This window comes from Pelodiscus sinensis, chromosome 11 (genome assembly GCF_049634645.1).
Source record: "Pelodiscus sinensis isolate JC-2024 chromosome 11, ASM4963464v1, whole genome shotgun sequence".
In the NCBI taxonomy this organism is placed as follows: Eukaryota; Metazoa; Chordata; order Testudines; family Trionychidae; genus Pelodiscus; species Pelodiscus sinensis.
Window position 1 is genome coordinate 30,392,702 of NC_134721.1, and position 17,424 is coordinate 30,410,125.

At 41.1% G+C, this 17,424-nt stretch overlaps 1 protein-coding gene across 1 annotated transcript in view; it reads right to left on the bottom strand.

Moving 5' to 3' along the window:
- The window catches only part of CACNA1D (calcium voltage-gated channel subunit alpha1 D), a 365,513-nt gene that overhangs the window by 55,300 nt on the left and 292,789 nt on the right, over positions 1-17,424 (bottom strand). Inside the window, exons 34-39 of the mRNA XM_075938914.1 lie at positions 16,289-16,448; positions 14,844-14,971; positions 14,638-14,734; positions 9,413-9,515; positions 8,161-8,262; positions 1,396-1,526 (exon numbers count right to left, since the gene is read on the bottom strand). Coding sequence (XP_075795029.1) covers positions 1,396-1,526; positions 8,161-8,262; positions 9,413-9,515; positions 14,638-14,734; positions 14,844-14,971; positions 16,289-16,448 — 721 coding nt within the window. The remainder of the gene's footprint in view (positions 1-1,395; positions 1,527-8,160; positions 8,263-9,412; positions 9,516-14,637; positions 14,735-14,843; positions 14,972-16,288; positions 16,449-17,424) is intronic.

Sequence of the window (17,424 nt, forward strand, 5' to 3'; positions counted from 1 at the left end):
CTTTGATCTCTCCTCCCATGCTTCTCTGATGCCTTTCTTTTTTCTCCTAATTCAGACTCACTGCTTTTGTTTTTGCCTCTTCTCAGTCTCCCACTATTTCTTTTGATACACAAATACATGGTTTTTCTGCCCTAGCATGTCCTAGTATCATATGTCAACTTCCTAGGTGCTATAGTGAATACTGGCCTGTCCCACCTACCTATAGGTCAACTCAGAATGCAAGGTGCTTCAGAGGGGTAAACCATTCCAGTGATCCTTAAGGGACATATCAGTACACATGAGCCATGTAGGAATAGCAAGTCTCATTCTCATCCAATATAGACACAAGTTCATACACGCGCGCGCGCGCACACACACACACACACACACACACACACACACTTACTTCCGACATACATAAAACAGTTAAAACTATTGCTAGGTTGAACTACAAATCAATACCTAGTTCTTAAGAAAACAATATGTGTACCACATTAAAATACTCCCTGGTGGAAACTGTGGTACTAGCTGCTTCTTTGGGTAGTGTACTAAGATTCAACATCAAAATAAGAAGTTAGCACATAAACTACATAGATATCTACCTAGCATGAGCTGAATGTCAGAAAGTCCTGGTCCAACATTAACTGAGCAGTGTGTAACAACTCAGGTTTTACAAGGGCAGCCTTTTGTTTCAAAGCCCAGTTCACTAATCTAGATGGCATTTTCCTAAGGCATAAATTTCCAAATAATGATCTCTGGCCCAATAGTCCATAAACTACTTATGCGTGGTTTGTGGAAAGCTGGCTGATCAAATGGAACTGCTTGCTAAGTTGCTTTAAAAGATAGCCAAAAGCACTTGAATATTTCTTTCCCATATAAACAATTGCCAAAGTGAGGTTATATAATCATAAACAGGAGAGGAGATGGTACATGTGACTATCAGTGGGAAAGGAAGAGGACAATAAGCTATGGGAGAAAAGGTTGTTCCTTAAGATAATCTGCCCATTAAGAGATGGCATGTGCTATGAAAATATTTGAGAGTTCCTGCTGTACACCATTACAGTAACACAAGCAAAAAATCTAGTAACTTAAAAAAGGTAGAATGAAGAAGAGAAGATGACACTTCATTTTAGCTAACGTAATATGATCAGCTTTGTCTCAAATTTCTGCAACAAATCTATTAAACATAAGCAGTTTTGCTATAACTGCTTGCTACTGTTTTAGCAGCACACAAAGAAAGACATTTTGCACTTACCTTGTTAAAGACAGAAAAACTCCTTATTTTTTGATGATCGAAGAACTCAAAGTGTCATTTACATAAAATCCTCGAGGTACTACGCAATCATGAACAGTCATCTACCTGCTATTTCAAATAAGCTTACAAAATGGTTAGTTAAAATGTAAAAACAAAATCACCTGCAGAGCAATTGTGGTGTTCTTCGCAGGATATTTCCCCACCAGTCCTTGTTCTTTGCGTTTCTTGAATTTCCTAAAGTAGTCCTGTATCAGGAAGGTGGCATAGAACTTCCCCACGGTTACCTCATCATCTAAATGAACAGACCAGACACATCTCTCCCATGTCAGCACATTTCACCAATAGCCTATATACTCACATCTGATTCAGGAAAACAAATGTGATGGGTGCAATAAGCACTATGCTTTTACTTTATAATAAGATAGCCTAACCCTAGCATAAAGCAGTATTTTAGCAGACAGGCAAGCTCAATATTAGAATTAAGTGAAGTAGTCCTTAAAGTAAAAGAAAATAGAATATTTTGCTAAGTTCTAAAAAGGTGCCTTTTTAATAACATCATAAACATGTTAGTATCTGTACAGGAGTTGAATTACTGGCTTTGGTTACTTTGAACAAATGTATTAAAATCAGAGCTACTGAAATTGAATATGCTCAGAAGAATGACTACAAAAAGAAGATTTCCTATTTTTTTATTTATTCTTGCTCAGTTACTTCCTACCAAACCTAATTTGCTCAGTTAACATATCAAAACACAATTTTTGAACTGCACCATGAAAGTGGCATCTAATCTATTTATCTGTCTGTGTAAGTTTCTGCACTTTTGCTCCACCTGCATAGTATCTGAGCACCTTACAAGCTAGGTTATATGTGCTTATTATCTTATTGCCAACCAACAACAAAAAATCCGAAATAAGAATTTAAGGGCAAATCCCTCATAAATTCAAAATTAATTAATCAGAGTCTTGTTGAAGAAAGAATTTACTCCTTAGCTACCTGCTAACAATAGTAGTATGTAGGTGCAGAACATAATGTTTTTTATAGTAGAATATTGACTCTGAAATGCTAATAAAGGTAAAGACAAGCTTTGTCAGTTAACTACAATTCAGAAGATGTACCGTATTAAGCAGTCACTTTTGTGAACCATACCATACTTTCATATGGAAAGCCCAGTCTTCAAATACACGTGCCTTATTAAGATATCCAAATCCCACATTCAAGTTCTCAACTCAGCAGTTAACTATGTTACATGCCCATTTTATGAGACTAAAGGCCAGTTGGAGCATTCAAATATGGACTTTTGATGTCCTAGTAAGGCATGCATATTAGAAATGCACAAATATCTTATTGCTAAAAAAAAAATCCACTTTTGGTATTCTTTACTTTCCTGGACTTATATGGAGTGAAGTTTGCTGCCTTATTTGTTTGCTGTTTTCTTCTATTGCCATTTTTAATGCAGTGATAAACCTGTTTGGAAAATGGCTGCTTATTAACGCAGTATTATGCATCAAGGGGAACTGATGTGCTTATAAATGTTGGCGATGCCAAAGTCTACTTTGCTTATTAGTAGGCCAAATCCTGATGGGCGCTGACTATCTGTAATGTCTATTGACCTCATTGTGAAAGACAAGTGCTTAATACGTCTCAGGACCTGAGTTAGTAGGGACAATTATAACTTGGAAAAAACAATTCCAAATACACATACAAAATGATGGGGACTAATTTAGCTATAACTACTCAAGAGAAAGATCTTGGAGTCATTGTGGATAGTTCTCTGAAAACATCCACTCAATGTGCAACAGCAGTAAAAAAAAGCAAACAGAATGTTAGGAATCATTAAAAAAGGGAAAGGGAATAAGACAGAGAATATCTTATTGCGTCTAAATAAAACCATGGTAAGCCCACATCTTAAATACTGCACACAGATGTGGTTGCCTAATCTCAAAAAAGATATATTGGCATTGGAGAAGGTTCAGAAAACAGCAACAAAAATGATTAGGGGTATGGAATGGGTCCCAGATGAAGAGAGATTAAAACGACTGGGCTTCTCAGCTTACAAAAGAGGAGTCTAAACGGGGATACCATAGAAGTCTGTAAAATCATGACTGGTGTGGAAAAAGTGAATAAGAAAAAGTTATTTACTTGTTCCCATAACATAAAAACTAGGGGTCACCAAATGAAATTAGTAGGTAGCAGATTTAAAACAAGGAAGGAAGTTTTTCTTCATGCAGCGCACAGTCAACCTGTGGAACTCCTTGCCAGAAGATGTTGGGAAAACCACAACTTTAATAGGGTTCAAAAAAGAACTAGATAAATTCATGGAGGGTAGGTCCATCAATGGCTATGAGCCAGGATGGGTAGGAATGGTGTCCCTAGCCTCTGTTTGTCAGAGGCTGGGAATGGATGACAGGAGAGGAATCACTTAATGATTTCCAGTTCTGTTCACTCCCTCTGGGGCATCTGGCATTGGCCAGTATCGGAAGAGAGGCTACTGGGCTAGCTGGACCTTTAGTCTGACCCAGTATGGCCTTTTTTATGTTCCTGTGCTCTTACGTTCTTAACTTCTATTGGCTGAATTGAGAAAGACTCTACAAACACTGTATAATATGTAGTCACACTGTAACATACTTTTGGCGGAAAACATATAATGAGTTCCATCTTACACACATTGCAAATGCTCCACTGTCTTTTTTATATATATCAGGTCATGCAGTATTACTTTGAATAAAATGAAATCTCTCTTTGACTTTGCATTATATGAGAAATCCAAAAACTTAACAGGTTCTACTGTAATATGGTATCCTCTAAGATTTTAAGTGTAATTAACTTATTTCTTTTAATAATGCTACTGTAAGAGTACATAATATTTCATTTTGATGGACCGTTTCCATAGAGAGTTTCAGTACTCTGATGTCTTTTTAGAAAACTAATTAAACCCATCTACTATTCAAAACAAGCTCCTTTCAGAAGTATTGGTGACAGCAAAGTCTGATGTGGGCCAAATTCATTTCAGATGTAACATCACTGAGTTCAGTGAATATATAATAAGGATATATTTGGTGCAGGTGTTTACTTTATGTGTCTTTAAAAGTATCAAAGAACAACAAGAAAAAAACCTAATCCTAATTTGTTTAAACTGGCTTGGTTAGGAGCCCAGTGTGTTTCAGGAAGTCTCTTATTCTTGAACTTGCTCTTGCCAAGTGCTGATGCTTCCTTAAAGGTATTGAGCCTCCCAAACTTCCACTGGCTGCCACGGGAATGGAGAGGTCTCAGCTCCTCACAGGAAGAGCACATCACTGCATAGATTCAGGTCCTTAGGCAGAATGTTTTTCCTTGAGGCTCTGAAGTTAGTTACATAATCTTTTCAATTACCGGAAGATGGATACTGTGGAGCTCGAACTCTAGGGGGTCGATTTAGTGGGTCTAGTAAGGACATGCTAAATCAACTGCTGATCATGCTCCTGTTGACTCTGGTACTCTACCAGATCACAAGGAGAAAGGGAACTCGATGAAGAAATTTTCCCATCAACCCTACATAGTGGGGATGCTGTGGCAAGTCACACTAAGGTACATTGACTCCAGCTACGTTATTCACGTAGCTAGATTTGCATACCTTAGTTCAACTTTGCCTCCTAATGTAGACTTGGCCTTTGTGGTCACTTTCTTTGTTGCACCTGGCAGCTGTTCAACTGACTAATTGCTCTGTTTTGACTGTTAATAAGATTTCCCTGAAAGGCACCTAATCTCAACCTCTCTTTTTTAGTTTAATGAAGACCATTACTTCCTGAAATATATATTGGTCTGACTCTCACAGAAATCTTTCCCCATCCTTAATATTATTTCCTCTCCAGTATTTGAACAGAGCTATTAAGGAAATAATATATGAACTGGTTTGTGAAAAGAACAAATGAATAGAAATGAGAGACATTATATCACAAACAATATGGGCCACACCGAGCATGCCTCAAGCCAGTCCACGATGCTGCACAGTAGCCACTTTTGCACAGCAGCTGAGTGTGCCCAGAAGCATGGGCATACACCTACTTTTTATGTGCAAATTAGACAGATTGAGTTTCCAGCTGCCCAATTTGTGTACGTAAATTGCAGTCTCGGTGTGCAAAAGAGACGCACATGTACTTTATCAGGCACAATCAGTTGTACGTGGAAACCTGGCACACAAAGTTTGAGACTAGGCTACAGAAAGTCATTTTTTATTTTCTTTTAGGGTAACACACGTAACTAGAGAAAAGCAGGGAAGCAGCTAAGTAGAAGTGACCACACTATGGATAGATTTGTAATTACAGCCAAAAGAGGAGCAAACGAAATTATTTATGTGAAACACATTTTTAAACAAGGCAGAAAGTGTCAGGTGAAAGAGAACTGGCAAAGGAAGGGGGGATTTATAGGAAAATGTATTTTCCAAAAAGGAGATGGACCTCAGGAGGTCTTGGTATGTCTTCTGTCCTACATTTTCTTAGATTAATAACATTATTTAACGTTAAACCCAGCATGTATCTCATATTTAGTCTTTTGCAAGGGACTTTCTTGAGCTGAAATCAGTTGTTAATTACTAATGATTTAATGAAATCAGTTTACATCAATTTGTAATATAATTCTTGCTAGTTTTTCACATTGCATCTACTTGGCTCAAAAAATGTATTTTGGTTTCTTTCCATTCTGCCAATCAGAGAATTGATTGGTTCTGATCCTATTATGGTGGTATCGTGCATGTAGAAGCCTACTAAAAGATCTAGCCTTCATCAGTACAACCCAAGAGAAAAAACCCTGGGGAAACATTGTGGTTTGTCCTATTTAAATACCATAAATGTAGCAGATTTTGAAATATAGAACCAAGATACTTTGCTCATATTTGATTAAAGACTTACTTAGAGACTATTACTTAACTATTAGCTTTTATATTGCCATATCTTATTTTTCTATTGAATATCCAGTTTAGGTAAGAACAACTTTATGTGGTATACCAAATATTTTACGTTCATAGAAGATTTGAATGTAAAATACTTGTATTTCACTTTTCTCCTTTCAGTAGAATAAAACATCATTAATTTCTGTATTTACTTATTCATGAAAATTATATTAACTAGGCTCTGCAAAGAAAGAAAACAGGACTGAAACAGAAAGATTTGATCTTGTCTAGTAACTGGAAAAAGGACTTGACCACATGCTCTTATACTATACTTTTATAAATCTTTGGTGACAATCTGTTTTTTAACAGTATTAATTATGATCCAAATTTTCAACCTAGCTACACTGATGAATTACATTTTCAAAGTAAGTATTATGGTACTAGCAATGGATTTTAGTATAACTGAAAGTTAATATATAGCTTGTAATCAGCAATGAAATGAAACCGAAGTTTAAACAGTGAACTAGAGTGTGCACCTATAGAAGACTAATTCTAAGAATATAATCTTTGAAGATTCTCTGTTAATTTATACAGGCACAGCGAGCTATTTTGAAGCATGCATCCATATTTCAATAAAAACGTAGGGGAATAAAGAGGCAAGAGGCAACACTAATTCCATGCCACCACCCTAAAACAGAATTGCTTCAGAATATTCTGAAAGACTGATAGTTGAAAGGAACAGAGAGGCTGCAGAAAAAGCTCAAGCACATAGTTACAACAATAACAAAGCAATTCATATATGCCATGCAAGCACTCAGGTGTAAGGCTAAAAAGAAGAGAGTAGAACACAGACAAAAAGGTTGTTTTAAATGTGCAGTATCATTTCCCCTTTTGGAAGTCCAATTGTCTATTTTTTGGCATCATCCCCATTTTTAGCTGGCAGCCATCTCACCAGTAGCAAGTGGCTCCCTCCAGCGCCAAAGCTAATGCTGCTTTTTTTAATCATGCTGAAGAGCAGTGCAGCTAGCATGTTCTCTCTTCCCTAGACTATGAATGTCACCTTCAGAGAGAGATCAGCCTCCATCACCATCGAGTCTGGGATCCTGAGTCTGCTTCCAAACCTGAGTCTGATCAGTCTTGAAAGTATAAGCTACAAAACATACCAGATTATTACAATGGATCGGTTTCTTGGATGTCTGACTATATTATTGGTATGGATGATATTGTGCAACAGATCCTGCACCTTTAAAACTTGAAAAAGCAAGTAAAAAACAGTCATCTAACCCTACAGTATCTTACTATGCATCTGTATAGTCTAAAAAAGCTATATATATATATATATATATAATAGGTATATATTTATATATACATATATAACAAAAGATTTGACATGTCATTTTACAGTACGTAATAAGTAACGTACATGCCTCATAGTTCTTCCCAATGTACTGAAATCAGTGGAATTTTAAAATCTATTTACTTTGGCCTATATTCCAATCTCAGTTATTCAGGTGTAAATCTGGACCAACTCCATTGTCTGCAGACAGTGGAATTGCTCTGAATTTAAACGAGTGTAACAGAGTGAAGATTTGAGCCTTTTGGCTTTATAAATTTAGCAAAATGTTATTTTTTTAAAACAGGAAATACAAAGATTTTAGTTTTCTGCCAGAAATATTCAAAATATAAAAGAATATAAGCAAAAACATAATGGTAAGCTTAATTAGTACAAAATATAAGCTCTTTATCTTGCTGAATGCATTGAAATCAATTGTATAGCTAATACAGGTATTTTTGCAAAAAAGAAAATTAATATAAAGTATCTCTTTTTTGTTTCCTTTCAATTTAAGAAAGGTGTATTAATCAGCCCTGTCATTATATGATCTAACATAACAAAAATATAATATTCTATATGTTTATTTTAGCATTATAGCTTACTGTTGGCTAATGACATTAGGGTTCTGATTTTACGCTGAAATATTTCTACACAATATCTAGTTTCCTCATGATTTATAAAGTCTAAAATGTACCAAACATAGCTTATTGTAAAGTTTATCCCACTAACCGCCAGCTGGAGGGACAACTTGATCAAGGAGCTTCATGCTGGTTTTCTTCCAGATTTTCTTTATAACCGCTCTAAGTTCTTCATTTGCCTGTTCTAGGTTACCTGTTAGACAGACAGACATAATGATTATGCTACATGTAACTTAGAAAACAATTACATTTCAAGTAGTGCTTCAATTAATGATTCTTTAGTCCTTACATTGAATTGTTTAGTTTAAAGTAGTGATACTCAAAGTGTGGTCAGTGGACCACTAGTAGCCTGTGACCATCTTGCAGGTGAGTCATGGGCTCAGGGCTCCCCTGAAACAGGGTTGTTAGTTTTTAATAGCCTATCATAGAATACTAGGAAGGGACCTCGAGAGGTCATCGAGTCCAGTCCCCTGCCCCCATGGTGAACTCCTCTATTACTACACTAGTCTAGGGGAAGCAGACAAAGAGGAGAGATGCAGTGTGTGTAAAGTGGGTCCTGGATCCATCCTGCTTCCACTGCAAAGTTGCTCCAAGCTCAAAGGCAATGGGTGACTCTTTCAAAGCCAATGTGTGGTGCTCTCCCTTCTCTCCTGCTGAGCCCTAAATCCATTTGATCATGGGAACAGCTTCTGGATATAGGTTTCAAGCTCAGACAGCAGCCTGTTGAAGCAAGAGTCCCTTCTCTTGCAGCACAGAGCTCAGCCATGAGAGTGCCCACAGTGCTACGTAAAGAGGCTTATTCTGAGCAGCTTGTTATGGGCAATGGAATATGAAGTTTTCTGGGGGAATGGAGGCACCACCAGATGATGGGGAGCAATATGTAATGAAATACTTTGGAATACAAAAAACTGAAAATACAAACAATTGGAAGGAAAAAGGAGACAGAGACAGTAAATGACAGAAAAGGATGAAGTTATTCTAGGGCATAGTTAACACAAACCATTTAGTGAAACTGTAACACCTTTTTTTAAATGTGCAGTGATAAAAGCCAGCTAAACCCACTCATATTCAGCCTCCACAATATATGCCAGTATCTTTGACCAAATATGATTTTGTAACGATTTCCACCCTAGGCCTCTACCGCAGCATTCTCATCCAATTTCTAACCCTCAAAATAAGAAAATAATGCTCCAGCCATTCAGGAATATAACCCACAATCCAAAACCTGTTTCAGGCTTGCTAAAGTACAGCAAGAGGGAATTACGTAGAATATCACATCTCCTGAATTTTTCCTCACCAGTATTTTGACATACACAGTATCATTTTCACTTATATTATCTTACCTTCTGTTTTGATCTTCAGCGCAGTTCTAACTAAGGCAAATAATGTAGCATTGAACATGACTGTTCCATCACTGTTCAGAGGCATGTTCATGGCTACTAACCTCTGTAAATGGAAACAAAAAGAAAACAAAATAAATCTTTTATAAAAATTAATTTCTGAGCAACTATATTTGAGCAACAATGTTTAATTGTATTTGTTTATCTAAAAAGCTGAAATGTATGAAAAGAATAACACCTAAGAAGGCACGGAGAAAAAAAATCACATCCTTTAGCTGATAAAATGTCTATTGCTCTGCAAGAGAATATTTTTGCCTGAGACTACAAATGGTCCATGGCATTCCAAAAATCCATCTAACTTGAATACAGTTTATAGAGGATATTATTATTAACACCATTTTCCCCCAGAAAAGCTCAAAATGTTTGGTGCTTTTCACGTTTTATTCATTAAGCTCCCTTGCAGACATCAGGCCAGACCCTTGGAAAGGCAATTGCATAAAGCAGAAAGGTTGGGCAGTGTGATGCAAATGTGGCTTTGTGTATGCAAAAGTGTATGTTCCTGATCCAATTGCCTCTGTCTCTGCAGTACCATGATCCTGGCACTGAGTTACAGGAGTCTGAGGTCTGCTCTATCTTACACCACAGGACATACCACACTAATACCAACCCTGGAACTTTCCCTTGCAACAAACCCCGGTGCCAGCTTTGTCCACATATTTACTCTGCTCACACCATTGTTGGACCTAACCATGTCAGTTACAAGATCAAGAATACATATTCCTGTTCATCCAGAAATATAATTTATGCCATCATGTGCCTAAAGTGTCCGTTTGCTATGTACATTGGACAAACTTCTCAGACACTTCGCCAAAGAATCAGTGCACACAAAACAGACATAAGACTCTCTCACAGAGAGAAAGCTGTTGCTTGCCATTTCAGCCAGACTGACCATTCCCTCCATGACCTTAAAACATGCATAGTGCTTCAAAGAGACTTTAACTCCAGACTTCAACAAGAAGCTTCAGAATTGTCATTCATGCTTAAATTGGACACGTTATGTATGGGTTTAAACAAAGACTCTAATTATCTCACCGATTACAAAGATAGCTTCCCCAATTATCACCCCTAATGTCATTACCTCACAGAAACTTCCCCTATTGTCACCCCTATGTCATTACATCACAGACACTAACCTTCTCCCCTAACCCCCACTCTGTTCTAAAATTTGATTTGTCAATTTCACATGCATTCATTTTTTTGATTGTATCACTTTGGTATATAAGGTTCTGCCGATTTTCTTCCACATATTGATCTGAGGAAGTGGGTCTGGCCCAGGAAAGCTCATTACCTAACAAACCATCTTGTTAGTCTTTTAAGTGCTACAGTAAAACTCCGATGGACCAGCATCTGATGGTCCGGCACCATCAGGAACCCGGAAGTGCTCCGGGCAGCCAGACCATTGGAGCTGCTCTGCCCCCAGCTTCCCCAATTCAGCTGCTGCTAAAACTGACCAGTGGCTGAATCGGAGACGCCTTGGGCAGAGCAGCTGGAGTGCTGCCGGGTTGGTCCCGTAGCACTGCCCCTCGGGGTTGCGGGACCCAACCCAGCAGCACCCCAACTGTCCCCAATTCAGACGCTGCTGAAACTGACCAGTGGCTGACTCCAGGAAGCCCAAGGCAGAGCTGCTCTGCCCCGGGCTTCCTGGAGTCAGCCGCTGGTCAGTTTCAGCAGCGGCTGACTTGGGTACATCTGGGAGAGAGCAGTTGGGGTGCTGCCGGGTTGGTCTCGCAGCGCCACGGGTTGGCGCTACCAGACCAACCCGGCAGCCCCCCAGCTGCTCTGCCCCAGGCGTCCCGATTCAGCCGCTGCTGAAACTGACCAGCGGCTGACTCCAGGAAGCCCGGGGCAGAGCAACTCTGCCTCGGGCTTCCTGGAGTCAGCCACTGATCAGTATCAGCAGTGGCTGACTTGGGGACACCTGGGGCACAGCAGCTGGGGTGCTGCCAGGTTGGTCCAGTAGCGCCGAGGAGCGGCGCTGCGGGACCAACCTGGCAGCACCCCAGCTGCTCTGCCCCAGGTGTCCCCAAGAGCAGCTGGGGTGCTGCCGGGTTGGTCTCGCCACGCCAAGGGCCGGCGCTACCGAACCAACCCGGCAGCACTCCAGCTGCTCTGCTGCAGGCGTCCCCGATTCAGCTGCTGCTGAAACTGACCAGCAGCGGCTGAATCAGGGATGCCTGGGGCAGAGCCGGACTATCGGAAGGGGGGGCTATGAGAGATCTGGGGTGGCACCCCCCCACCCCAGATCCCTCATAGCCCCCCCTTCTGATAGTCCGGCAAATCTGATAATCCGGCACCCCCTGGGTCCTAAAGGTGCCGGATTATTGGAAGTTTACTGTACATAGTCCTGTTTTTTGTTTCACCTAATAAACCATCTGGTTAGTCTTTAAAGTGCTACATAGTTCTGTCTTTTGTTTCAGCTGCTAACAGGCTCAGAAAAATGCAGCTGGGGATCAGAATAGTGCAAGGGACTGCTGGCTACACAACCTTTCTGCTGGCAATGCCTCCTGGCCACTTCTTTGCGCGCAATGGTGGGGGGGAGATTAGTGAATTGGTGCAAGAGCCTCTGTTCTGGTTTTTGCCACCAAGATTCCCCTATATTGAGGGGATCCTCTTAGGGGCAGATTTGACAACTGTTAAGACCAGATTGTGCCAGGAGCGCAGCACAAAGCAGATGCACTGCACGAGAGAATCTAGCTCATTGTTTTTTGCAATTAGTTTGTTTCAGTTATTTGTATTCATGCGCATGCCCACCTAACAGTCACATCAAAATCAACTTGCAAAAGCTATTACATTTTCCAAGAGTACTTTACACAGGATCATGCATCTCACACTCATTTAATTAAGTCTGCCAGCCTAAATGGAAAAACAGTGACAACTTCATTGAATCAGAATGGAACGGAATTTCTGATTCAGCTAGTACAAGACTTGAATTGTCATCTACTCTATTGCCAGCAGCATTTTAAGCAGCCATGCCTCTGTGACATCTCTTGACAAAATTACACTATTTGTTCTATCAGAATGGTTTTCAGTCTAACTGATATTTCCTCTGTTCTGGTGCAAGGCCTTGTTTACACTATGAGCTAGGGATGTGACTCCCCTGCTTGTGCACACATGCACTAGCTCTCCTCAGGCTAGCCGGATAAAAAACACTGTGGCTTGAGTAGTGGAAGTGGAGGCACTGCTTAGCCATGCCAAGTATATACCCACTGGTTTCAGGCCTCTGTGTAGACCGCTGTGATGGGACGGGCCGCCTCCGCCCCACGGAGGCAAATCCGCCCCACACTGACCCCGCAGTCGCGCTTGCGCTCCTGGGGGCCAACCAGGAAGCACAAGATGTGTGCAGCCCCTGTACGGCCACCACTGCTCAGCTGCGCGGTGGGGTAGGAGCCAGAGAGGTGAGCGCCGGGAGGCACGCCGGGGTAGGGCGGGGCGGCACGCTGGAGGCGACGTGGGAGGCTGGTGACGTCACGCCGGCCGGATGCCAGGGCGGCGTTTAAAAAGAGGGAGGAGGCAGCCTGGGAGGAGCAGAGGAACCCGGAGGGAGACGGGACCACCGGGGGACTGGGACAGAGCCAGAGAAGGACTGCGGGGTAGGAAGTAGCCCAGGGTGGGGCTGGGAGCCGGTGAGTTTCGGGCACTAGCCCCACAGGCTGGACAGGATCAGGTGAACCTGTCCTTAGGGCCCAGGGTTGGGGCCCATGAGAGAGGGCGGGCCCGGGCCTCCCTACCCCCGCATCCCGGAGGCAGCTGCAGAATCAAATGCCAGACGCCAGTGCAAGAGATAGGGGATGGGACTAGGAACCGAACCTGGACAGGAGGAGCACGAGTGGGGCGGCTGGCCGCGCGACTGACCGGGCGGTTGGGCTCCCACTTGTACAAACGCCAATACATGATTAACAAATTAAGGGATGCGGTGTTGTCTCCTACACTTGTGAGTAGGCCTGAAAGTGGAATTTCTGAGAATTCTGCTTTGTGCAATAACTGCAACAGAATATAAAATGAAAACAGAAGCATTTTTGTTACAATTAAATGTTTGACATGTTAAGAAAAAAGGCAGGGGTTTTGTAAATCTGACTTCTCCCCTATAATGCCTCCTTTTGTTACCTACATTCAGAAGAGAGATGAACTTATGTCATACATGAAAGGCCACTTGCAATCACTAAGTTACGAAAAGTAAACATTGAGTAAAAGCTGGCCTGCCCTCTAAAAGAGACTTTCTCCATACCAAAACACACAATTCACTGCCAAGTATAAAAGCTGCTGTGGTCTCTTGCTGGGATATCGTTAAGTAGCATAAATGCCATATGACTGAAGGTTTATTGAAAAACAACCAAGTTTTGTATTTCTTTGGTAAGATTATGTTTTAGCCAATTTCTTAGAAATACACATAAAATACGACAATGAAAATAGAATACTGTTACATTTATACAGCCACTTCTTTAATCCTAAAGTTCTTTTGTTTCTGTAATTATAGGTTAGACCTCCCAAAACTGGGAATCTCTGGTCCAGCAACATTTATAGTCCAGTAGCACCATGGATATTCCTGAACAAGAGAGTCCCCGGCTGGGAGCCCAGTGGCAGCAGGGCTGATAAGTGGGAGCCCTACTGGGCTGGTGGCAGTGGAACCAGGGCTGGGACCACAGCAGCTCTGGGTAGCAGAGCTGGGGCCAGAGCTGAGGCAGTCCCAGTAGCATAACTGGGGGCTAGCATAGCCTGGCAGGTGAACTGGGGATGTAGCAGCAGGAGAGCCAAGGGCCACAGCAGTCTGGCAAAAGAGCTGGGTTGTGGCAGCCCACCAAGAAGGCTGCCTGGGCCAGCAATAGAGCTAGCAGTAGGGAAAGGAAGAGAGGTGGGCTGGGGGCCAGTAGCTTGGGACTCCCCTACTCCAGCAAATTCCCTCATTTGGGACCAGTTAGGGTCCAAGGGTACCAGACCAGAGAGGTCCAACCTGTACACTGAAATAAATTACCTGAAATGCAAACTGATTTGAATAGATCAAATAAACCCAATGTAAAACTGGAGTAATTTGGTGATGGATCAAAGCTTATCAGAGGGATCTTATCCCACACCCATGAAACTGGACAGGATTATCATGGCAATGCACATTGAGCATTCTGTAAAATTATGAACTATGGAGAAAAACAAGAGGAACCTATTTTAAGACCTACCTTGCATGCCACTCGGTGGGGGCATAATTTGCCAAAACCAAGCGGAGGCTGAATGCGCCGCAGCAATGTAACCACATCAAGATGCTTTATTCTTCCCCTACAACAGATACATACTATGTGTCACATGTGCCTCTAAAGAAAGTATTTCACACTCTAATTTTATATATTCATTAGTGATATTTGGCCAGAGAAATCATCTCACTTACTTTGCTTCAGGATCATATTCTGACCATATTCTTTTGAATTCATCCAAATGATGTGGACCCAAAATAGACCAGTCGCGTGTCAAATAATCAAAATTATCCATGATGACAGCCACAAATAGATTGATAATCTAAAAAGCAATTCAACACATATTTGCCTTCATTCTGCTGGAAGATGTGTTTGTATGAAAGAATAGCTTTAAACTTTCAGTGGAGTTAGAATTCAAATTGATTAAATACTATTAGTAGACACTAGATTTGATAAATATTACTCTGTTTCAGTAAGTATAACGTTATTTTTTATTATTTGTATGTAACATACGCATTTTTGCCCTGCTGATACCCATTCAGAATACTGCTATGGGGATCATTTTCAAATGATCATTTCCATTTGCTTTGACCATGTAACCTCTCTCTTTGCATTGCTTTTCTGTCTTTCTCTTCTCAATTATATCAAACAATAACTACTTGCCTTTACTTCGAAGGCCCTTCATAACATATTCACACACTACTTAGAATCGCTCTTTCAGTACTGAAAGTCAACTCCAGCCTCTGATTGGCCCATCACGTCACTCTCTATTGCCCAGTTGTTACATTTTCAAATAAGCATCCTTGTTCCTTCTCCCATGCCAGGGAGAAGTTTATCAACACCCAGAAAGCCATCTCACTAACCTCCTTGGAAAGCCTCCTTAAAATTCTACTTTGCTATGAGGCCTACAAAAGCCTTGATAATGGTTAGCCTGCTTGTGAGCTGATACCACAGCTGATTATGCTGACCACATTGTCTCAGATTATGTCTAGACAGGTAAACAGACTCACACTACTCACACTAGAGGGACTGTAGCTATCATATTAAAAATAGCTTTCTAGATATTGCAGATCAGGTTGGGGCTTGGGCCCTCAACTCTAGGTGTACAGGTGGACTTGAAAGCTGTGCTTCTGCCCCAGGCTGCAACACCCCGACTGCTATTTTTAGTAGACTACCTCAAGCCCCACAACCATAAATCTCTGTCTACCTGGGCTGGAAGGCTCATTCCTAGCTGCACTATAGACATACCCTCAATGTCTCCAACTCAATGCAGTGTAGTACTACTACTGGACTGGTGAGTACCTTTACACTATTTTGTACTTTATTCATTTTATTGTGGACTAATTCTTTGAAAATGGATATTCCTTTGGTAAAGTATAACTCGTAGTTAACCAGAATATTTGATTAACTGGCACCCCCCATTCTTGCAACATGCTGGATAGCAGAGCTTTTACTGTATATGCTTGTAACTGCTGGTAGCATTGGGCCTTTAGTTTGAACTAAAGGATTCAGGTGTCCTTAAGAAACATATAACCCTGAAAAAATATTTTACAAAATGAATTGTGGATTTTGGTTTTAGTTGTAAATTTTTTATCCAGTCAGAATGCTTAAACTCACTTTTGCTTGTAACTAGACTCACCAAAAATGCACAAAGCATATAAAAACTTATAAAATAAATGATTGCAAAGTTGCTTCCACATGTGAATTCTTCCCCTGGACTATAATCAGATTCTGGATCACAGCGTTTTCCAGGCAAACAAGCCAGCATGATTTCCTGCCACGCTTCTCCAGTTGCACACCTTTAGTAGAGCAAAAACAAGACAAGATCAACCAAAAAGTACTGTTTCAGAATGAGCTTTCCCTCAGCATTGGCTGATAGTGTAGTGTAGAATTTATGCACACAACTAGAATCCACAGAATTTATCTGAAAATGGTGCCTGTGGGATAATTTTTCAATATTTAAAAGCAATCTTGCTTTCTAAGAGTATTTCTACACTCCATTTGGTGTGATTTCCAGCTTGAGAAGATGTGCTGGCATTAGCTCTCACTGAGTTAGCAAGCAAAATGCAGAATGTAGCCTCAGCAGTGTGAGCGGTGGGATGAGTTAGCTGCCCGACTATGTACCCATCTAAGACCCTAGGCAATTAGACCAACCCACTGCTTATGCTGCCACAGCTACATTCTATTTTTAGCATGCTAGCTGGAAGACAGCTACCATGACTATGTCTCCTTGAGCTGGGATCCCACCTGAAGCTAAAAGTGTTGATGATACCCTTAAAAGATCACACAGAAATATATATTATGGGTTCAAAGTTGCATGTTAAATCCTGAGAAATTATGCTAATTTCATCTAAATTTGTCACTTGAATAATGAATGCAGTAAGTTCTGTCTTCTTGAACTGTACTGCAATGTTTCATGTTGCCCTTCTATTGGAGTCAGAGGAGGCGGAAGAGGCTGGCTAACATCTAACCACCAATAATGTCAGCAGGAGCTTTAATTGACATCAAAGCTGTGATTTCCCCATTACAGGCAGTCCCCGGGTTACACGGATCCGACTTACATCGGATCCCTACTTACAAACGGGGTGAGGCAACCCCGCACTAGCTGCTTTCCCCCAGCAGACCAGGGAGACGCGAAGCTAGTGCCCCCCCTCCAGTAGACCAGGGAGACGTGGAGTGGCTTTTTTCAGCAGACACCTCAGCTTGAGAATAAAGGACTGAGGGAAGTGAGGTGTGGGAGAATAAAACTGAGCTCTGGAGAAATGTTTGGCTAGA